The sequence below is a fragment of the Rhincodon typus genome, chromosome 3 (genome assembly GCF_021869965.1).
Source record: "Rhincodon typus isolate 14 chromosome 3, sRhiTyp1.1, whole genome shotgun sequence".
NCBI lineage: Eukaryota > Metazoa > Chordata > Chondrichthyes > Orectolobiformes > Rhincodontidae > Rhincodon > Rhincodon typus.
Window position 1 is genome coordinate 79830792 of NC_063334.1, and position 24439 is coordinate 79855230.

The following is a 24439-nucleotide window of genomic DNA, read 5'->3' on the forward strand; positions in this document are numbered from 1 at the left end:
GTAGGGGGAGGGGAGATTTTGAAGCTTGTGAAATCCACATTGATACCATTCGGCTTCAGGGTTCCCAAGCGGAATATGAGTTGCTGTTCCTGCAACCTTCGGGTGGCATCGTTGTGGCACTGCAGGGGGCCCAGGATGGACATTTTGTCTGAGGAATGGGAGGGGGAGTTGAAATGGTTCGCGACTGGGAGGTGCTCGGTTTGCACTAAACAACTGCACCTCCCAGTCCCCTCCCCCTACCGCATCCTAAAACCAGCCCAGCTCGTCCCCGCCTCCCTAACCTGTCCTTCCTCCCACCTATCCCCTCCTCCCACCTCAAGCCCCACCCCCATCTCCTACCTACCAGCCTCATCCCGCCTCCTTGACCTGTCCATCCTCCCTGGACTGACCTATCTCCTCCCTAACTCCCCACCCACACTCACCTTTACTGGCTCCATCCCCGCCTCTTTGACCTGTCTGTCTCCTCTCCACCTATCTTCTCCTCTATCCATCTTCTATCTGCCTCCCCCTGTCTCCCTATTTATTTCAGAACTCCCTTCCCCTCCCCCATTTCTGATGAAGGGTCTAGGCCCGAAACGTCAGCCTTCCTGCTCCTCTGATGCTGCTTGGCCTGCTGTGTTCATCCAGCTCTATACCTTGTTATCTCAGATTCTCCACCATCTGCAGTTCCTACTATCTCTACTTACTGTATGCAGTCTGAACTCGAGAAAAAATTCCAGGAGTCAGTAAATGCATAATTAATGGTATAATTGAGGCTCATCTAACTATCATTGGGTAGTTCTGTCAGAACTAAGTAAGAATTTCTAGCAGTTAGGCAATAACAAATATTGCAGTGAGGGCACAGTAAAAGTCCCGAGAGCTGTGAGAGCTCAGAAGAAGATGTAGTTCAGTGCAGCTGTGAGTGAAGGTGAAGGAAACGCATAAACAGCATTGGCTTTGCAAAATTAAACAAGATTAGAGTTTAGTAAAAAGAAATCCAGATACAGCGTTGGCTTAGTAAAGCTCAACTTTTGTGAAAAACAGGACTTATGCCTATGATAGTAGGAACTGCAGATGCTGGAGAATCTGAGATAACAAGGTGTAGAGCTGGATGAACACAGCAGGCCAAGCAGCATCATCGGAGCAGGAAAGCTGACGTTTCGGGCCTAGGCCCTTCTTCAGAAAATCTTCAGAAAATGTTCTTGTTATCTCTTATGCCTGTCAGTAACGGCTGGAGCATAGTTTCCAGAATCTAGGGGAGCATAGTCCCAGGAATAGAAGGCGAACCATCTTAAAATGAGCAGTTACTAAGGCAATCCATGACACAGCAGCTCTTGATGGAGTTCAAGGCCAGGTCTTCAAAGTGTGTGATTGGAATCTCTTGCGAAGTCTAAATGAGATGTGTTAATATATAGCGTCGCCAGCATCTGTGGCATATTACTGAAAAACCTGTGGAATCTGCCTTGATCGCAATTGCTGTTTGCTGAATTGCAACTGATGTGCTTTGTTTGATGTTTGACCCAAGTTTCGTCTGTTACCCATATTTGCCTCATACAGTATCAAGTTTAGAATGTTAGAATGTAAATTATATTTATCATGCACAGTATAAACCTTTTCTCAATCTTTGCATGTTTGAGCAAGTTTTATTTGCAATAAACTGGTTATTCTTTTTTGACTAAAGAAATCTGGCTGAATTGTTCATAATACTCAACCAGAGAGTCTAAAACCTGTGTAATTGGCCGTAGGACCACTTGTTAAAATTTAAAATTTGTTATAACCAGTGGAGGAATAGGATTAAAAAGGACTTGTTGCATGCCTCCAACTTTGGTGATAATAACAAAAAAATGTTCCTTGAAGTAATGAATTTCCTTTTTTAGATCTGTCCATAATTTCCAACAAAATAGATCATAATTTCTGTTCAAGTTTTATTTGCTTTATTCTTTGAAGATTGCAATATCTACAACTTCTAGAAGAAAAGCAGAATGGGCCCTATGATGAACGACGTGTAACTCTACTGAAGGCTCACATATTGCAGCTGGAGAGGCAGGTAATGTAATTTCTAAGACAGTATTAGAGTTTTGTTTTCCTTTTTGTGATGGAGTTTATTATTGCTGCTGGAATTTGAAATTGCATAGCTGGCTAACTGGGTACAAATTGCAACGTTTTTAGGCTCGATTAATTCACTATTTTTCCTCAGCTACATTACTTGCTCAAAATAGCACCGTACCTAGATTTATCTTAATTTTACTTTAATTGATTTTTTTCCCCTTTCTCTACCAGTGCATCCACTATCTCTGTAGCTACTTCTTTTAATATTTTAAGATGTATCCCATCAGTCTTTAGGCTCATTATTTTCCCTAAGACTTTTTCTCTAGTGATAGCTTTGTATTTCTTCCTTCCTCTTCTTTTCCCCTGAATATTTAATAATTTTGGAATGCTATTAGTGTCTTCTACTGTGATACATTCAAGTATTTATTCCATTCCTTTGCCGTTTCCTTGGTCTCCATTAATATTTCCCCAGCCTCATTTTCCAAGGGGCCTATTTTCACTTTAGCTTCTCTCTTCCTTTTTTGTATATTTGATTAACCTCTTGCTGTTCATCTTGATACTATTTAATGTTTACCTTCAAAGTTTATTTTCTCCCTCTTCATTATTTTTTGTGGGGTTTTTTTTGGGTTTTTAAAACTTCCAATCCTTTGACTTGTGTTTTTTCTGTCAATCTGATGCTATTGTTAACTTAAATCAAAACTAAAAGAACTACGGATGCTGTAAATCAGAAACAAAAACAGAAAAGCACAGTAGGTCCGGCAACATCTGTGGAGAGAAATCAGAGTTAACATTTCGGGTCAAATGACCCTTCCTCAGAACTTTGTATTGGAAGACCAGCAAGGACCTGCTGAGCTTCTCCAGCAATTTCTGTTTTTGTTGCTAACATTAACTTAGCTGGTTAACCATAGTTGGCTTATCCTCTTCCTTGAATCCTTCTTCCTAGCTGGACAATGTCTTTGCTGCAAGCCATAAACTATTTTTTAAACCATCTCAAATCAAAGGAGTACTTGCAGTTCCTGGAAATACCTGTCAAATGTGTGCCCGGAGATGAGGCTCTAAGATAGGGCTCATCAGCTGCACAAGGACCCACAGAATCCATGATCAGTGAACACAGAATTTCCTAGATGTACAATCATTTTCATCAGTGAGTGATCGCCGATGACGAATTTCTTGAACGTTTGCCATTGTTCCTCAGCTGTCATTGCTGCTGAGCTCGTTTCCGAGTGTACTCTAGCCAGTCATGCCCTTATTGCTTTGTAATTACCCTTATTTAAGTTTTGACACTAATTAGTTTGCCTTCTTGGATTGAGTTTACTTTTTTTCAAGTTTAACTTGAATAATTAATTATTTTGTCACTTAGGGTAAAAAAGAAAGCCCTGTCAGTACCGATATAAGAAATTAAATGACTTAGGCAGTTTTACTGTATTTTTATCCTTAAATTTATTCTTCGTTTGCTTTTACTCTCCCTGCCCTGATTATCAATGTAAATTAAGCTTTCTTTTTTGCAAGTTCATTGTGAGTTATTTATGGCCTAGATTTTGAGGACAACTTCCATTATACAACATTTTTTACATGCTCTTGCTTTGGAATTTACAGAATTAAAAATCAATTTCAATCTGATGCCCTCTGCATCGAAAGATGTCTGCGTAAACAGGGGATACAACTGTGTTTCAACTTAAGTAATTATATTTTGGAATCCTTATGAAAGTTTCCTGATTTCAGTGTTCAGATATGCAGTTTATTCCTTTATATCCAAAATCACTTGATCAATGTTTCTAATTAAGATTTCTTTATCCTGCATTCTTATTATTAATATTGATTATTAAGTGATTTTCAATCTGTGTTCTCTAGAATTTGTAATTGTATTGTTTTAAATAGGTAGTGCTACTTACAGAGGGACTGAGTTCAAGAGCTGCTCTGATGATGGACATAGAAAATGCTTTAGAACTTCTAAACAAGCGATTCAGGTAATCACTATACAAAATGTAAAGCTGCATTTCTTGGATGAAACGGGATATTTTATATAGAAATATAAATTTGGCCAAGGAGATATTAGGAAAGGAATGGAGTCCTTTCTTATGGACAATGCCTTTTCTTTACTGGGTGCACCTGTTTCTTTATTGAGGAAACATTTTTGCTTTCTTGGAAACACAAATACTTTAAACCTTGAGCAAAAAAAAAGGCACTGTCAAGGAAAGGTGGAGCAATATTGGGATGTGAAAATGGTTATTTCCTGGTAAATTATTTGTGCAGTGTTATTTTACTTTTTTGTCTGATTTGGCAATGTGAAATCTATTTGAAAGTTTTTTTTTGGTGCCCCAAGCATTTGAGAGTGTAAGATATATTTCAGTTTTACTGCAGTACATTATCTGACTTCATTGGCACCAATTTGGCATGACCTCTCTCTCTCTTTCTCCCTCTCAGACTTGAAGCCACTTCAAACCTTCTAATTTATGACTATCCTAGTGATACACCACTGCATGAATCCTTTCCCTGTGTCAAACTTGAGGGTGCTCTCAGCTTTCTGACTTGCGGTCACTGATGAAGGGATTCACAAGGGTCCACTATCAACCATGCCCCAGACCATCCTCTGTAGCTGTCAACCACTCTCTTGCATGCTACATTTACTGCTTGACAGAATTCCCACCTACTGCATCTGCCTTCAGGAACCTTCCTGGATATGCTGGAGCCTGCCTGCAGGTTGCCAACCATTGACGACAATGAACGTTGAGGTTGGCAGCTCCCATTCAACCCTTTGCTGCACCCCCTCCAGCCCTACCTCTTGAGGCATAAGCCATGATCGAGCTCAGCAGCCCCTATCTTCCTGAATGTTACAGCTGAAACCACGGGACCCCTGCAACACTCTGCAGTCCACAGCCAGTCGATCAATGGTGGGATGCTAATCAAGTGGGCTATTTTGTATTGGATAGTAAAGAATCTTGACTGTTGTTTGCATTCATCCAACCAGGTGGGGTTTCCATGATTCTTGATTGCGTGGCTTGTAAATGGAAGTGAGTTACTTTCTCAGAATTCTGAGACTTTGATTTGCCCTTGCAACTAAACTATTTATTTGGCTGTTCAGTTATGTTTCTTTGCAAAGATGACTTGTAGAATATTGATAGTGGGGGTTCTGAGATGATACTTGCTATAAACTTCAAGATATGATAGTTAGATTCACTCTTGTTGGGGATGCTCATTGTCATTATGTTCTCAAATGTTACTTGCCACTCATTAGCCAATGTCGGACTGTTGTTCAGGACTTCCTGCATATGGACACAGACTGTGCCAGAATCTGAGTCATGAGTGGTGCTGAACAGTTGCAATTGTCAGTGAACATCTACATTTCCGACTTTATAACGGAAAGTAGGTCTTGATGAAATGGATGAAAATGCATGGACCTAAAACATGCTCCAGAAAAACTCCTGTGGTGATGTCCTGAGACTGAGATGACTGATATCCAACTCCGCAACCTTCTTCAATTTGTATTATGTATGATCCCACCCAGTTTTCCTTTTTGTTTCCAATTGACTTCAGATTTGCTCTGTCTCCTTGATGTCATACACAGTCAAAAATGGCCTTGATTTCAGGGTAATTGCTCTCACCTCATATCTTAATTTGAGGTCTTGTCTCAATGTTTGACTGCAGTGAAGTCAGGACTGAGTTGCTCTGGTGAAATCCAAACTGATTGTCAATTTGTAGGTAATCGCTGAATAACCTCAGATCAGACCAAAATTTACCTTTGGTGCAGTTTTTTCATCTGAGCATCCCAGCAAAAGCATCACAGACAACTATAAGTTCTCTTTGCTAGCAACAGAATGGATCAACATTGAAATTACGCCTCCTCTTCAGCACTAAGTGCTGTATTCTGTTGTTTAAAGGTTCTTAAGCCACTTTGATAGCTACTGAGAGAAGCGACTATGCATGTTATGGCTAGGGGTGGGGAGGCATATGAGTATGTCACTTGGGTGTGAGGTGAACAAGGGATGCAGCTAGCAGAAGAGTGAAGAATTAGGTTTGTAGCTGGATAAGGGATTGGGCGCTAGGTGGAGACAGGGCAATGTGCCAAGTGGGTGAAGGGTACAGATGGCAGGATGGTAATCAGGTAAGGTAGGATGGTAGCATACCATGTGGAAGAGATGGTAGGCTAGAGTAGTAGGTGGATGACGGATGGCAAGTAAGTGAAGGACTAGGACAAGGTGGATGATGAGTTGGAGTGGATAGGGAGTTGGAGACTCTCAGAGAGGATCTTGTTGCGAGGGTGTCAGATCTGAGTGGAACAGGCCTCGGGTCAGTCATGTCTGGAGAGTCCAGGAGAGTTGATTGTTGGGTTGGAGTGAGAGGGGAGGTGTCAACCCCTGGAGAGGGGATGTCAGTTCCAAAAGGTCTCTGGGGAGTTGGGGATCAGTTTGTTGGATGTGGATGTCAGATCCAAAGGGCTGATGGTTGAGTCTGAGATGGTCTGCTGTTGAGTATCCATTGGAGGCTGGCAGTATCAATGATGAGTCTCTGGATGGCGGGGCTCAGTTTTCTTGTCAGCCAAGTGTTAGAGCAGGGTGTAATTCTTCTTAAAAACCGAAAGAACTGCGGATGCTGTAAATCAGAAACAAAAACAGAAGTTGCTGGAAAAACTCAGCAAATCTGGCAGCATCTGTGAAGAAAAAAATCAGAGTTAACGTTTACCTCAGAATTCTGAGGAAAGGTCATCGGACCTGAAACCTTAATTCTGATTTTTTCTTCACAGATGCTGCCAGATCTGCTGAGCTTTTCCAGCAACTTCTGTAATTTTTCTTACTTTACCTGACTGACTGTTTCATTCAATGATTCAGAATCATCCAAAGTCGCTGACTCTAAATCAACATTGGGAAAATTTTTCAGAGGCTTCTTGATGCAGGTAATTGCCCACCAGAAGTTTCAACTTCCCAACAATTCCCACAGTGTCATTTCTGTATTGCCCCAATGCGCAACTCCAATCAAAGCTGCTGCAATGACTGTTTTCTTGTTGGATGGTCTGGGCCATTGTTTAGATTATTACTTCTTAATGTTGTATTTTCTAGTATGAAATAACAGGATCAGAAATTAACTAATTATCTTCTATAAGTGATAAGATTAATAAGTATTAATGTTTTAAATCCTGTAGGTGAATATTATCTCATGCCTGTGAAGTAATATCGGTGAATAGAAACTTTTATCATAATTCATTTGGCTCTCAAAAAGTTCTTTAACAAGTAGACAAGCATTTATAACACAAGATAAATGTTTGACCTCTCCACAGATCCTTATTAATGTTTGAAAGTCCCACACCTGAAGTTCTAATTTCACAAGCTGAACTGATGCAGCTTACTGGAATGTGTCAAACTCTTCAAAAAAGACTGCAAAGGTGGCAAACGGTAGGATGAGAACTAAACAAGGCTTGAAGTGTCCTTAATTTTTTATTCAATTACACAAGTAGCACCAAAAAGAATGCTTTATAAAACATTATTCTCAACTTTAGGATAATTTGAAGATGACAAAAGAACGTGAATCAATTATATCACTAAATCACTGGGCTATGCTTGGGCATAATAACTTCCTTATTTAGGCTCCTGTCATAGAGATTACTGCGTGGAAACAGACCCTTTGGCTCAACGCATCCATGCCGACCAGATATTCTAAATAAATCTAGTCCCATTTGACAACATTTGGCCCATATCCTTCTAAACTCTTCATATTCATATACCCATCCAGATGCCTTTTAAGTGTTCTAATTGTACCAGCCTTCACCATCTCTTCTGGCAGCTCATTCCATAGATGCACCACGCTCTGCGTGAAAGGTTGCCCCATAGTTCCCTTTTAAATCATTCCCCTCTCACATTAAATCTATACCTTCTAGTTTTGGACTCCCCTAACCTGAGGAAAAGATCTTGACTATTCACCCTATTCATGCTCCTCATGGTTTTATAAATTTCTATAAGGTAACCTGTCATCCTCCAATACTCCAGGGAAAATAGCCCCAGCCTATTCAGTCTCTCCCTTTGGCTCAAATGCTCCAACTGTGGCAACATCCTTGCAGATCTTTTCTGAACCCTTTCAAGTTTCACAACATCTTTCATATAAAAAGGAGAACAGAATTGAATGTGGTATTCCAAAAGTGGCCTCACCAACGTTCTGTACAGCTACAACATGACCTCCCAACTCCTGTACTCAATACACTGACCAATAAAGGCAAGCATACCAAACACCTACTTCACTACCCTGTCTATCTGTGACTCTGCTTTCAAGGAACTATGAGCCTTCACCTCAACGTCTCTTTGTTCAACAACACTCCCCAGCACCTTACCATTAAGTGTATAATTCCTGCCCTGATTTGCCCTACCAAAATGCAGCACCTCACATTTATCTAAATTAAACTCTATCTGCCACTCCTTGGCCCATTGGCCCATCTGATCAAGGACCCAATATACTCTGAGGTAACCTTCACTGTCCACTGCACCACCAATTTTTGTGTCATCTGCAAACTTACTAACCAAATCTCCTATATTCACAACCATATCAATGTTAGACCTAACCACATAAAGAAGGTCTAAGTTGTAATATCTAATAACTATAGTGGAGAGTGCACAGTCAACAACAAAGCAGCTATTAATATTATTACACGAATGAAAATAATAACTAAATAGTTAATACCTATGACAGTGGTATTAAGTTATGAGTGATTTATATGGTTTTCTTTAACACAGGATAGAGTAACTATTCCACTTTTCTCTTGAATGCATTCTGAACTTATATACCATGTGATGAAAAAGCAAAACCATTATTATTTTAAGACAGAGATTAATATAGGGACACTTTTTTAAAGCAGGGCTGCAACAGTTCCTGCCCAGTAAGGTAAATTGTTGGCAAAAACCAAGAGTAGGGGAGTCCAAAACTGGAGGGCATAGGTTTAAGGTAAGAGGGGAAAGATTTAAAAGGGACCTGAAGGGGCAACCTTTTCATGCAGAGTGTGGTGCATATATGGAATGAGCTATCAGAGGAAGTGGTAGAGGTGGGTACAATTACAACATTTAAAAGACATTGGAAACGTTTAGAGGGATATGGGTCAAGCACGGGCAAATGGGACCATTTCAGTTTGGGAAACCTGTTTTGCACAGACGAGTTGGGCTGAAGGGCCTGTCTTTGTGCTGGATGACTGAATGACTCTATAATGTTGGGATATCCTAAGGATAAAAATTGTCTGGATAACATACAGTGTTTTGGCAGGTAAGGCGTGAGCAATTGCTGGGGTTGATGGCAACTAGCCAGAACCTGTTTGTGTCATTTAGAGGAACACCTCTCCTTTTTGTCTACAAAAATCTTGAAAAGAGCCTTCAACAAGTTGATTTTTGGGAGATGCCTCCAGTCATCCCTTTAAAGTTCATCAGCTAGACCTCTCAACGTCAGGTGAATGTGCCACTGACATTATTTATTAAGACCCTGTTTTCTTTCAAGAGGTCACATATCTGATTCAGTGTCCAATATATCAGATGAAGTCAGCTTTACGATGGAATTTTAGTGAGAAATGTCAGGAATCCTTATTTTGTATTGATATTAGAACATAAGAAAATTACTCAGTTTTTACACAAGGACATTGAGATCATGATATGCTGATTCATTTTGTAGCAGCCAGATTGAAAGTGAATAAAGTTAATGTATTTAACCATAGTTCAAGCAAGAACGTAGACATCTCTCTCGCTGTTTGATACTGACGAGGTAACTAGCTTGAGGACAGCAACTCCATGTCAAACATGGGACAAAACAAGGAGGTAGCACTCCATGAAATACCAAAGACCAGGGATTGTGTGTACATTGGAATCATTTTGCACCATATCCTAGCTATTTAGCCACTGCGCTAACCAACCTCTATGAATATTGGTACTTTTACCTAAGAAATGATCAGCTTTGACTTTGGCATTATGGTTTTAATAATGAAAAATTGGTGAATGTTTTTCTTAATTATCAGCAGAGTGTTGATAATATTGCATTTTTAGAAACCTCATGATTTAAAGTCATTCATTCTAATAGTTTCATTAGTAAACTGTGAATTCCACAGGAAAGACACATTTGTCACATCTTTCATCAAAACAAGAGTTTTGCCTCCCAGTTTGCTGTCTTGTTTCACTTAGATGATAGAAAACTGGCTGACAAGGTGGTTGAACAATAGAAGCAGCAAATTCTTAAAATGAGGTTTTTACGACCTACTATGCTATCTTGAAAAATGCCACTTTTAGAATTAACTTTGGAGGTGGGTTCTCCCACTCAAGTTGGGACTTGGCTAATTTGTTTTCTAATGCTTTAGAATATTTATTATTAGGCTCTGGGTTTCAGCTACCTTTTCAGCAAATATAGTATTCAGCACCTTTTTGTATATATAAAAAAGAGCCATGGAGGAAGATTGTGTCGCAATTTATGTGATATTGCATCAGATATTATTTTGGTTCCATTCTCTTAGTTCGTTTTGCAGCGAGGACAGTATATGCAGTATGACAAGATGATTAATAGCCTTGCACTGCCTCATATCTAGCTAAATGATAACGTGACCCAGGATGGTAAAATGGAGTGCATTCTGAATATATCCACTATTGTGGTGAACTGTATTATGCCAGATGTCTTGTTTTAGACACCTGGATATAATTTTACAAGATGTAGTACCTCAAAAAGGCTTCCTCAGTAGCACCTTCCAAACTTACAAACTTTATCACCCAGAAGGACAAGGGCAGCTGGTTCATGATGACAGCAACCACCTTCAAATTTCCATCCAAAACACACAGCATCATGACATGGAAATGTATCACTATTCCTTCAGTGTCACTAGGATAAAATCCTGGAATTCTTTCCCAAACAACACTTTGGTGTACCTTGCACCAGACTGCAGCGGGTTCATGATGACAGCTCACCACCACTTTCTCAAGGATGATAAAGAATAGGTACAAATGATGAACTAGTCAGTGATAACCACATTCAGACTACATTAGAGGAAAAAAAAATTGTCAATGGCATAACTAAAAACCCAGCCTGTTGTTTCTGCCATATAGTTGGGGCCATGATCTATATTTTGGATATGCAGGATTTAGATGGTATAGGTCACAGGTTTGGCTGCCAAAGGAGCATTGATGAGTTCCTCACAACACAATTCTCAGCCTCTGACCTGCTGTTGGAGTCATTTATGTTGTTGCTCCAGTTAAGTTTGTGATCAGTACTAACCTACAGGATATTGATGATGGGGGATTCAGTGAAGGCAATATGCCTATATGTCAATGGGCTACAGTTAAATTCTCTCTTGCTTCCAGGTTTAAGTGCCTCATGTGTATGCAAGTTATTTGCCATATACCAGTCCAAACCTAAATGTTGTCCAAGTCTTGCTGTCTCTGAGCATAGACTGTTTCGTTACGTGAGGTGTTGTGAATGAATCTGAACACTGCAGTCATTGACAGACATCCCAACCTCTGTGTGATGAAAGTTGGGTCTTTACGTGTTGCCTTCTTATATCCTGGTCACAACCCATAAGACACAAATTGAATATTCTCTGCTTGCCTTGATGAGCACAGCTTGAATAACTCAATAAGTTGAACATCATCCAGGAGAGAGCAACCTATTTGAATTACAACGTTATGACAATCTCGAACTGTCATTCTCTCCACCGACTGCAAATTCCCTAAAAAGTATCAACCGTCCTGAGTTGGAACTATATCATAGGAACATAAGAACAGAAACAGGCCATTCAGCCTGCAAGCCTGCTCCACTATTCAGTTAGATCATGGCTGATAATCTACCGCAGTGCTACTTTTCTGCACTATCTCTATGTCCCTTGATGTCATAAGTCTCCAGTAATCTATTCATTTCTGTCTTGAACATACTCAATGATTGAGCTTCCTCATCTCTCCTTTAGAGAATTCTAAAGATTTACCACCCTTTGAGTGAAAAGATTACTCCTCATTTTAAGCCAAATGGCCTACCCTAAGCCTTAGATTATGCTCCCTGCTTTTAACCTCACTAGCTGGGGAAAGATCTTATTTATATCCACCCAGAAGAATTTTATATGTTGCAATGAGGTCACTCTGCATATTGCCATTCCTCCAATGGATAAAAATCCTGGAACTCCCTCTCTAACAGTACTGTGAGTGTACCTACACCACGTGGATTACTGCTTTTTAAGAAGGCAGCTCATCACAACTTTTCAAGGGTAATTAACAATGGACTTCATTTTATTATGATTTTGTGACTTTACAGTTAGCCAAATGCTGTTCGCTATGAAAGTAGGTCACTTTCAGCTCAGCTGCTTAGTCTCTGTCTTGATTATACTCAATGATTAAAAATCTACAGGTATGGAATTCAAAGAATAGTATGAAGTTTTTAAAAAATTCTTCCATTCTAAACAGTTGATTTCTTATTCTGGAACAGTGGTCATCTACAGTCTTTTGGAGCAAAGATTGCCAAAGAACCACAACCTATGAATTAAAAATATTTCCTTAGTCCTAAAAGGTTAGTCTTTAATTCTGAAACTGTCAAATGGTGATGGTGGCAAAACGGGACAGTAAGGAAGATGTTATAAATACAGAACAGTATGGTGGAGTTACATGTAATGCAACATGAACCCAAGATCACAGATGAATGGACACTGCACAACAATGGCCAGACAGGAATGTTCTCTCCCAATCAGGGAACACTTCAGCGGTCAAGGACATTGAGCCTCCGATCTTCAAGTAAGAGTCTTCCAAGGTGGCCTTCGAGATATACAACAATGCAGAATTGCCGAGCAGAAACTAATAGTCAAATTCTGTACCCATGAAGGCGGCCTCATCTTGGGTTCATGTCATGCTACATGCAACCCCACCATACTGCTTTGTATTTGTAAAATCTTCCTTACTGTCGTTTTTGACACCATTGCTTTGATAACTTGTTATGATCTCTCTATCTTAATTAGTTTGTGCAATTTTGGATTACTTGTTACTTTGGTTAGACCCTCGGCATGCAACTCATACCTATCATGTTATTCCAAGCATATGGTTTGTTTCCAGTACCATCTTATTTTTAAATTTTTTGTAATTATCTCTCTGCCTTATTTGATCAGATCGTAGGTCATTCCTTCACTTGCTATTCAGCTATTGACACTTTACTAAGATTGTATGACACTTTTGATCATCTGCAGAGACTTGCTATTCAGCCTGTTGACACTCCACCAATACCTTTTGTACGAACGTTTGATCTCTCTGCCTATAAATTCTGTGCTTGTGTGCTTCTCTTCACTTCATCTGACGAAGGAACAGCGCTTTTAAAGCTTGTGATTTCAAATAAATTTGTTGGACCATAACCTGGCATCGTGTGACTTCTGACCTTGTCCACCCTAGTCCGACACTGGTACCTGTACATCAGGCCTTCCTCAGAACGGCTGAAGGCTGGCATCTACGATAGCGGGCACCACTGGATGAGGCCGAGATGGATCATCCACTCGGCACATCTGGTGACGGTTATTGCAAATGCTTCTGCCTTATCTTTTGTACTGATGTCCATATCCAATCTTCATTCATGTTAATATATTACCCGTGTCTTATGAGCCCTAAATTTGTGTAATAATCTCTTATGTGGAACCTAACTGATTGCTTTTGTAAAACCAGTATTTCCATAATCAACCTTGCTAGTTGCAATCTGAAGAAAATTGTTCCCTCTCTTAGATCTGTATTGATGCTGTCTAATCATAAATTATGATTTTATAAGTGTCCTGTTACCACGTCATTAATAATAGAATTTAGCATTTTCCTTACTATTGATGTCAGGTGAACTGATCTGTAATTCCTGTTTACACCCTCCTTCCACTGGCTACGTTTACTGCATTTCTTGCCAGTTCCATGAGAGCTCTCCTAGAATCTAGGAATTCTGATTTGATTTTCCAATGCATCCTCTGTTTCTGTAGCTGCCTCTTGGAGGAACAGTGGGTGAAGGCCATTGGGTCCAAAGATTTGTTAACATACAGTCACGTTGATTTCTTAAGCACTGTGTTCTTCCTAAAAATTTTTTCTTAAGTTTACCACTGTTTCTGGAATCTGTTTTGCAGCTTCTACTGTTGTGACAAATGTCTTTTCGATTTCCTATGTCACATCATAATTTCCGCAGTGACTGCCTCTAAGAGACCAAAGCTAATCTCTTTCTTTTACAGACTTATAGAAGCTTCTATAGTCTTTTGGTTTCATGGTAGTTTAGTCTCTTTTCTTCCTTGCTTTCTCATCCTTGGCAGTATTTTAACATTTTCTCAATCCTCAGGCTTTGTAGCAATGTGATAGGTTTTTTAATATCATATTGATTTTAAGACTTTTAATTTTACTTTTTAAGTACTGTTGGATCACTTTTTCAATCACATTTTGAGAATATGTATTTGTTGTAAATAATGAAGTGCTTATTTAAATATTTTTCCTTTCCTTGCTTATCCATCATCATATCTTTTTAAACTAATGTTCCAACTATATTAACTAACTTGCCACTCAATCCTATGTAGTTTAGCTTAACTAAGTTACTCTTAAGCTCAATATAAAGTTCTTTAATTTTGTGATTACATTTTCCTAGAAGTTCCTTTACTACAAGTTTGTCAATTAATACCTTGCCAATGCACAATATTGGGTCAAAAATAACCTGCTCCCCAACTGATCTCAGAAACCATTTAGGTTTGATTCTTGCTCTGTAAGGGGTATGTTGCTACCATCAGTCATGAGCACAGTCTACACTTAATCCAGGGACTTGGCTATCTTCCATTGTCTGCTTGGGCTGGGCATCATGTCCGATTACATTTTGGGGAGTGGGCAATGGTCAATTCTGTAGGTCCATCACAAGCAGTTAGGTGAATTGCATTTCATCAGTTGGGGAACTGGAAACACAATGGTCAGGCTCTGGTCCATCATGTCTGGCGCTGTTGGTTGACGTCACTCGGAAGTCTGGAGTGATTTTAGTCTTGGGTGTCAATTTGTTGATTATTCAAAGGCGACCAAGGAGGCCTGAGGTGAGGACAAGGATGATGATGGGGAGTAGACAGATTGGCATTGGACTGCATTCTGCACTAAGAGATTAACTCTTAATTTGTCCTCACCCACCCAACTCTTGGTTTCACACTACATGCACTCATGCAACATTTGGTGCAGTGGTTTTTCTAGTAAGTAGATCCTCCTATCCTTTAGGAGCTAAAGTGTCCTGTTCTTTCCCACCATCTTATTTAATTATACCACAGGCTGTCACATAATACCCTTGTCTTCAATAAACGAATGTACATTCTGCCAGACTATGTCACATTCTCTAAACCAATGCACAAAGTTACTGAGTGCTAAACAAATCTATACACAGTGATTGTGACAAACAATATATTTGCATTACACTTTAAAAATACAAGAGCAGAAATAGACCATTTGGCCCATTGAGTCTGTTCTTCTATTCAATGCGGTTATGGCTGATCTGAAAATCCCCAACTCCACTTCCTGTCTTTAAACCATAGCCCTTGATTTCTGCATTGAATAAAAATCTACCTCAGCCTTGAATATAGCTCAGCTTCAAAAGACCCCGGTAGTAAAGCATTTTGTAGATTTACTACATTTTGAGACAAAAAATTCCACCTCATCTCTGTCTCAAACAGGTGTCCCTTACCCTGAGATTGTGCTCTCTGTTCCTAGACTCTCTCACAAGGGAAACAACCTTTCTGCATCTGCCCTGTCAAATCCTCTAAAAGTCTTACATGTTTCAGTAAGATGACTTCTCAATATTTTAAACTCCAATGAGTACCGGCCCAATGTACTCAACCTCTCCTAGGTCACCTAGTGAACTTTCTCTGGACTGCCTTCAATGCCAGTGTATCTGACCATTGCTTTGTATAGTTATAGCAAGACTTCCCAGTTTTTATACTCCATTTCCTTTGAAATAAATTACAACGTTCCATTTGCCTTTCTTATTACGCACTAACTTGATTATAGTTACCTGTTTTTGGTCTCCTTTCATTTTTAATAAGGTTTTACATTGACAGTTTTCCAATCATCTAAACTTTCCCAGGATCTAAGGATCCTTGTAAAATTACTACCAGTGCTTCTGCTATCCCTGCAGCTACTTCTTTTCATACTACTGGATGCATCCCATGAGGTCCAGGGGACTTATTGGACTTTAGCCTTATTAGTTTCCCTAGTACTTTTTTTTTCTAGTGATAGTTTTTGTATTTAATTTCTCCCCTTCTTTTGCCCCTTGATGATTCAGTGTTTTTAGAATGCTATTAGTGTTTTCAACTGTGAAGATTGACGCAATTTGTTAGAGCAATAAAGATGCTTAACTCCTCTGTTGATCTAATATTCAGGCAGCCATATTATTTGCCATTTTATTTCCTACATGACTATTTGCTAACTTAGAATCTGCTGACCAGGCTTGTTTCCATAACTTTAGACTGACCAATGAAAATCTGGCAAATGACTGATTGTATGGTCCATCTAATGGACTCTCAAGTGTCATGGCTTGCTTTACTCTCAGAACTGATTCATGCCTTCACTTTAGATTGGGCTGTCAATAAAATCTATTATTTTAGAAAGATTCTCAGGTTATCAGTCACATGGGATTTTAGAATTAAATGGCTTAACCCCTTTCTGAAATATCAATTGATCTGTTCCAACCACATTGATCAGTCTGCGATTATAGGAAATACATATTTGGTCAGAGAGCTCTCAAAGACACTGCTGGACAGAGTGATATTAATTGTGCTGCACTCAATATGCATGAGCATTTTTAACTATCATTTGTTCCACAGAATTAACCTAACTCCTGTATGCTGGAGTGTATGCTTTATGGTTCACAAAATTAAAATAAGCAGTTTGCAAATTTAAATCTCCAAGTGCTGTGACTAGAAAGAAAATCCAATTCCTGATTATTAAAATTAAGCATTTTTATCTCTGCCCTATTCAGAGAAGAGGGAAGGATAGCAAGGAACATATAGGTTATTCAATTTTACATCAATTATTGTTATATTTCTGAAGTCCAATGATGAAGTTAGCAAACAGACAGAAATACTTATTCGCAGGGGGAGTTTTGATTTTGCTTATATTTTGCAATCCCTACATTCCCACTTTGGCTAAACTTCAGAAGTACCTCATTGGCTGTGAAGCGTTTAGAGATTATTGACAATAAACTTCTAGAGAAAGGCAAGTCTTTCTTTTTGTGTATCAGCTCCCTCAATGGAAAGCAGGTCAATTTATGTTGCCAAACCTCACATCAACTCTATAGGTGATTTCTCCAATTTGATACTTGCAGGCTGCTTACCAATTCTGGAGACAGAAATCTGGCAGGGTGGCAACACTTAAAGGTGCCTGCAGTCTCCTGAAGAAGATGGCAGTCACCATTGGTGATTAGTGGAGAGTGAGGTATTTAAACAGGAAGCATTATGATGTTGTTCAGAGCTCAGAGATTATCCAATGCATCTGAAAGGTGCTTTTATCATGAGTGAGCAGTAAGTTAAGGCCTTATCAACCCTAATGATAATAGGTTTTCTTTGAAAAATTAGTCTGTGGCAATGGAGAAAAATAACTAAGCAATTCAATGCTTGTAGCATTGTTCTGGGAACCTGTATGGAGTACAAAAATAAATTCAATTATATCACCAGAACCCACTAAAGTAATACTCTTAATATTGTCTAACTCTTTGTAAAGCACTGAACTAAACTACTTTGCCTCCCCTGCTTCCCATGTATCCCATTCAAAATAGAGTTGATACAATGAAGGCAGCCACAGAGTGTTTAGCTACTCCATGAGAGCTACAGGTGAGTCTTTCTTGCGGACATTTGTAGTACCAAAACAGATGCTTATACTGGCTCTTATTGGCTGTGGAATCCAGCATCTTCTCTGATAAGTTGGAAAATTGAATGTGTAGGGCTTCATTTGTATTATCTCACTGAAACTTACAGAATACAGAGAGACCAGGAGATAGACTGAATGTGGAGACTAGTAGGAAATATTAGGACCTGAAGACATAGAAGGGACTACCTTTAGAACTGAGATGAGGAGAAATTTCTGCAGACGGTGGTGAATCTGTGGAACACAGCCTTCTGCGGCAATAATTCATTGAGTGTCTATAAGACAGAGATAGATAGGTTCTAGATAGATTGATTAGTAACGGGATCAAGTGTTATGGGGAGTAGGCAGGAGAATGGGGTTGAGAAAAATGATTGAATGGCAGAGCAAATATGAAGGGCCAAATGGCCTAATTCTGTTCATTTATTTTATAGTATCAAAGATATTCTATATGATCATACAAATTAAAAGCAGAATTAGGCCATTTGCCATTTATGCCTGCTCTTCCATTCAGTAAGAACATGGCTGATCAGTTTATGTTCCAAATTCCATGTTCCCATCTACCCTTCATTAACACTTTGATTCCCTTGACTACCAAGAATCTATGAGCCGTCTAAAAATATTCAATGAACCCTGCCTCCACCACCTTCTGAGGGCACTGAGTTCAAAACTTACCCAACCCTCTGAAAGTAAAGATTTCCCCTTATCTCTGTCCTAAAAGGGCAACCCCTAATTTTAAAATAACGACCTGTAGTTCTGGACACCAACTAGAGACCAAAATAACAAACAACACCTGAGACGTGGTCTCACCAATGCCCTGCATAATGTAAAGACCATGTCAATTTGTTTTTGTGTTTGTTTAAAAAATTGTGGGCTGAAATGAGAAAGAACTATTTTAAAACCAGTGGTTTAAAGGATTGCTGCATGTTTTGGAAAGCAAGTAACCTGACACTCATGACAAGTATCACATAAACAGTTGCTTGCAGTAATTGAAGTGCTTGCACACAAAATTGAAGGCGAAGGGCTCTCTGTACAGACTTAGCTGGGTGGCAACAAGAGGTTGAACATGGACTAGTGACCAGTTATTGATGTCAAAATCCTTTTGCCTGCCAACAACTGTATAATTGGTTCTGAAGTAACTGAATAGTTTGCGTCTAGAAACAACAGAGAGGAGAATAGTTTGATCTCCACCAGCATAGAAGCTGACTCATTGTTCTCTGTAGTCAAAACCTATTATAAAAGTGAAGAAAACCAGTTCAACTTTGCTTCGGCAGTTGTAAGCTGTGACTTTTAACTAATAAATAAGGGATCTTTTATATATGAACAAGCCACCTTGTGCCTCATGCAATCTAGTGGAAACATTCATAGAAAGTCAGTTTAAAAGCAACATTCTAATTAGCGTATAGAACATGGGGATCAACCCACGAATAGTAATCACTGAACTTCCTTCCAGCTTTCCTTCACCTATAACCGTTATTTTCCTCTCTCTGTTTCTGTTGCTCTCTCTGTGTGTGTGTGTGTGTGTGTGTGTATAAGAGAGTGGGCAAGAGTTTATAAGGGGATTACTTTTAATTTGTAGTGCTATATGCTGACATTTTCTAGCTGTTACCTGTAGCTCGAGTCTAATTACTGGTAATTCTTGTTAAGTAAAGAAATGTGGTCCGTACTTTCTATTGACATGTGTCTGAAAATAAGGTAAACTGAGGAATTTTGTATACGTGTTTTAAAATCTTTAACTTTGTAATGATTCCAGGAATGGTGGGTCTTCATTTCCAGCTAACTACCCCAGTATGCCCTAATAATAATAGAAGCATAACATCCTTAATTTATGCTCAATTCATCTTGAAATAAAAATAGCATTTCATTAGCCATCTTAATCACTTGCCATACCTGCAAACTAACCAATTGTGACCCATGCATGCAAACACCTAGATCTCTCTGCACCCTGGCATTCTACAGTCATTCTCTGTTCAAATAGTGCTCTAATCCTTTGAAGTAAGTTATTGCCTGACCCCAAATTTGTTATGATTAATTTGGGAAAAGGTGAATTCATAGTTGGTTGGAATTGGAACTCACATTTTTACCATTTGAATAGGCTAGCTCGTCTGATGTTAAAATTATCCATTACGCTTCAGATTACTTTTGAATTTGATCCCTCTCAAACAAAAGCTCTGGTTTTTGCTGTAGTGGACAAAGTGAAACAGATGTCATGATCTTCATTGTACATTCAATTTACACAATTATTCCTCATTGGTAACCCCCTCTATGCTATCTGTCAATCAAATTGCCCTCTTTTGCATCCTTTCAGTTAATGCAATGTCTTCTTCTATTGTGGTAACCACAGCTGTGATATTCTGAATATGGTGTAGAGCTGGATGATCACAGCAGGCCAAGCAGCATCAAAGGAGCAGGAAGGCTGACGTTTCAGGCCTAGACCCTTCTAGGCCCGAAACATCAGCCTTCCTGCTCCACTGATGCTGCTTAGCCTGCTGTGTTCATCCGGTTCTATACCTTGTTATCTCAGATTCTCCAGCATCTGCAGTTCCTACTATCTCTCTCATATTCTGAATATGGTTGTACCGTTGATTTATTAAATAGTTGGTTTACTTCACCATTTCTATCTGATATTGACCTTTTAATATAACCAGACATCTGATTTCCATCATTCACTATCACTGAGTATTTGTTACAATAGCATTCAGTTTATCAATCATGTGCCAAAGATCCATTTAGAACATAAGAACTAGGAGCAGGAGTAGGCCATCTGGCCCCTCGAGCCTGCCCTGCCATTTAATAAGATCATGGCTGATCTTTTTGAGACTCAGCTCCACTTACCCGCCCACTCACCATGACCCTTAATTCCTTTACTGTTCAAAAATTTATCTAGCCTTAAAAACATTCAGCGAGGTAGCTTCAACCACTTCACTGGGCAGGGAATTCCACAGATTCATAACCCTTTGGGTAAAGAAGTTCCTCCTGACCTCAGTCCTACGTCTGCTTCCCTTTATTTTGAGGTGATGCCGTCTAGTCCTAGTTTCACCTGCTAGCGGAAACAACCTCCCTGCCTCCACCTTATCTATTCCCTTCATAATCTTATATGTTTCTATAAGATCTCCCCTCATTCTTCTGAATTCCAATGAGTATAATCCCAGTCTACTCAGTCTCTGCTCATAATCCAACCCTCTCAACTCTGGAATCAACCGAATGAATCTCCTCTGCACCCCCTCCAGTGCTAGTATATCTCTTCCCAAGTAAGGAGACCAAAACTGCACACAGTACTCCAGGTGTGGCCTCACCAGGACTCTCTACAGCTGCAGCTTGGCCTCCCTCTTTTTAAACTCCATCGCTCTAGCAATGGCAGACAAAATTTCACATTATACATTTACATTATAACTCAATTTAACATAGTTCCCTCCTAAAAATTTAGATGAAACACGCATTTTCTCACATTGAATTTCATCTGTCATCCCTATTTTCAAATATATCCAAATCTTTCTGTAGCTTACGCTGTTTGACTTTATAGTCGCCCACCTTCATTAGCCATTTATTGCATGCAACTTTAGCAACTGTACTTGCAATTCCTAAATCCAGATAATTCATATTAAACAAAAAAAAATCCCAAAACAGACTCCTGTAGATTCTTAGATAACAAGGTGTAGAGCTGGATGAACACAGCAGGCCAAGCAGCATCAGAGGAGCGGGAAAGCTGACGTTTTGGGCCTAGACCCTTCTTCAGAAATGGGGGAGGTGAAGGGGGTTCTGAAATAAATAGGGAGCGAGGGGGAGGCGGATAGAAGATGGATGAAGGAAAAGATAGGTGGAGAGGAGACAGACAGGTCAAAGATGTGGGGATGGAGCCAGTAAAGGTGAGTGTAGGTGGAGAGTTAGGGAGGGGATAGGTCAGTCCCTAACTCCCTAACTCCCTAACTCCCCACCTACAGTCACCTTTACTGGCTCCAACCCCGCCTCTTTTGACCTGTACCTATCTTCTCCTTTATCCATCTACTTTCTGCCTCCCTCTCTCTCCCTATTTATTTCAGAACCCCCTTCCCCTCCCCCATTTCTGAAGAAGGGTCTAGGCCCGAAACATCAGCTTTCCTGCTCCTCTGATGCTGCTTGGCCTGCTGTGTTCATCCAGCTCTACACCTTGTTATCTCAGATTCTCCAGCATCTGCAGTTCCTACTACTCCTGTAGATTCCTACTGGTAACATTTTCTGTAGCTGATAACATTTGCGATGACTTCACATTCTTAGTTCTAGAGGTTCTCCAAAGACAGATCTATAATGAACTATTTCCACCAATCCCCACTTTCTCTATTTCCAGTTCTGACCTTTACAAAGACATATCAAAGGCGTTATTGAAACCCAAGGGCAGCATTTCCACTATTAATTACAATCAATCCCCTTTCCTATGCTTTTAAAAACATCAGGATATTTAGATAGGTAAAAAAATACCCTTCATTAATTCACATTGGCAGTCTTTAAAGATTTAATTTTTGTTCCACAATCTTATTAAAGGTCTCCATAATTTTAACTGCAAAGTAGGTGAAACTCATTGCCCTGAAGTTTGCTGTGAATTTTTAACTGTTAGATGTGATCGACCTTAATTTTATTAACACACCTCCAATGGAGTGTCTCATTAAACAGCTTTTGATTTTAAATCGAAAAGTGTAATCGAATTGGATTAGAACTAATAATGTGTAGATATAATTTTTGCATTGTTACATTTTGTACTTTGCTGTTTACTTCGTTCCCACTAGGTGGCTTTGGAGACTTCATTTTTCTCTGTAGTTCAACTGTCTAGAATAATGCATCAGAGAGATGCAATGAATAAATTCATAATATCTTTTAGCTATGATTTTCTGAGATAAAATATTCTTTGGAGCATATTTTTGTTTTTTATTCACTCGTCAGGTGTGGGTGCCATTAGCTGAGCCAGCATTTATTGCCCATCCCTAGTTGCCCTTGGGAAGGTGGTGGAAAGCTGTTTTCTTGAACCGCTATAGTTTATTTGCTGTAGGTAAACTCGCAATGCTGTTAGGGAGAGAGTTTCAGGATTTTGACCCAGCAGCACTGAAGAAAAGTGATATATTTCCAAATCTGGATGGTAAGTGCTTGGAGGGGACCTTGCAGGTGTTGGTGTTGTTCCCATGTATCTTCTGCCTTTGTCTTTCTAGATAGAAGTGTTCTTGGGCTTGGATGGTGTTGCCTAAGGACCTTTGACGAATTTGATACTGCATCTTGTTGATAGCACACACTGCTGCTACTGACTATCATTGGTAGTCTTAGTGCATGCTTGTGGACGTGGTGCCAATAAAACAGGCTGCTTCGTCCTGGATGGTGTCAAGTTTCTTGAGTACTGCTGGTGCTGCACTAATCCAGGCAAATGGGGAGCATTCCATCACACTCCTGATTTAGCTACGGACAGGCTTTGTGGACTCATGAGGTGAATTTCTTGCCACAGTTTTCCTAACCTTTGATCAACTCTTGCAGACTCAGAGAGGAGTCCCTTGAATTCGCTGACTTACAGTGTAGCCATATAATTGTCAATGGCAAGGAAGAAATGTTGACCCAAGAGAGTGAGGAGGCTTCACTAAATTGGTTGAGATACCTGAATCTCACTTCTAGAATTCCAGTTGTGTGTTCAGTGGTTGCATATGGTGCAGTCTATGTGTTCCTTACAAGTCTAAATAGCCATATCTTCAATCAGTAGTCTTTGCCCTTGAGGGGCCATCTTCAAAAACTTGCTGGCAGCTGGGATTGTCAAATTACTTAGGCATTGTATCATCTGTAGAATTAGGTGCTGTAGTGATTGGAACAAGGTCAGCCAGATGGACAACATAGAATATGAGTTCCCTGACTGGGGCTCTTAACCTAGCCCAATCAGGGAGTTCAGGCTGACAGATAAAAACAGGAGAGTCAGCAGTTCTGCTCACTCTAGGAGCCAGCTCTGAGCTAGCTGGGTCAGTGTCATGTACTGTATACATGTAAATAAAGGGTGACTTGATAACGGGATACCGGCCTTTGTGGAGTTATTTCAGATACATGCCCGGAGAATTTTCTTGTGATGGTTGAAGATCATTTGGATGTCATTGGAATATCTTGTTGATGAAGATGTGATGAAGACGACCAGCTGGTCTGTGGGCGCCTTGTTGACCACATGCTTGTGATTGACACCTTGCACTTACAAAGTCTAATGATAGGTTCAAAAGCAGTGACACTCTTCACCTGACTGTCCAATGGATTCGGCTGCGCACTTAGCCACCAACCCTCTTGAATACTTCCAAGGTATAGTGAAGGGCTTGAGACACTCCAGAAATGTCTCATGCTAGGGTGAAGAGTCAGACCTGCAAAGGAGCCCATTCTGCGCCTGCAGATTAAGATAGACCAAGGTTCAGTGCCTCTGAGGTACCTTCCCAGGGTGAGAAGAGTTGAATCTGAAAGGGAACACATTTAAGGGCTGCAATTAAAATAAGACTGAGACTTAGGGCCATTTGTTAACTTCCCAAGGGTGAGAAGTGTAGACTGTGACTAAGTACTGTTCCTCTGAGCTTAACTAAATTTGCGAAAAAGCTCTAAGAGTGACATCACAAGAAAGTCAT

General features: G+C 39.8%; 1 protein-coding gene across 2 annotated transcripts in view; it reads left to right on the forward strand.

The window, feature by feature from the left end:
* LOC125482847 overlaps positions 1-24439 on the forward strand; it is a 112001-nt gene that overhangs the window by 13586 nt on the left and 73976 nt on the right. For both annotated transcript variants that reach the window (XM_048595418.1, XM_048595417.1), the window contains 3 exons: positions 1927-2026; positions 3907-3995; positions 7301-7415. In XM_048595418.1, the coding sequence (XP_048451375.1) occupies positions 3949-3995; positions 7301-7415 (162 nt within the window). In that variant the 5' untranslated portion in view covers positions 1927-2026; positions 3907-3948. The remainder of the gene's footprint in view (positions 1-1926; positions 2027-3906; positions 3996-7300; positions 7416-24439) is intronic.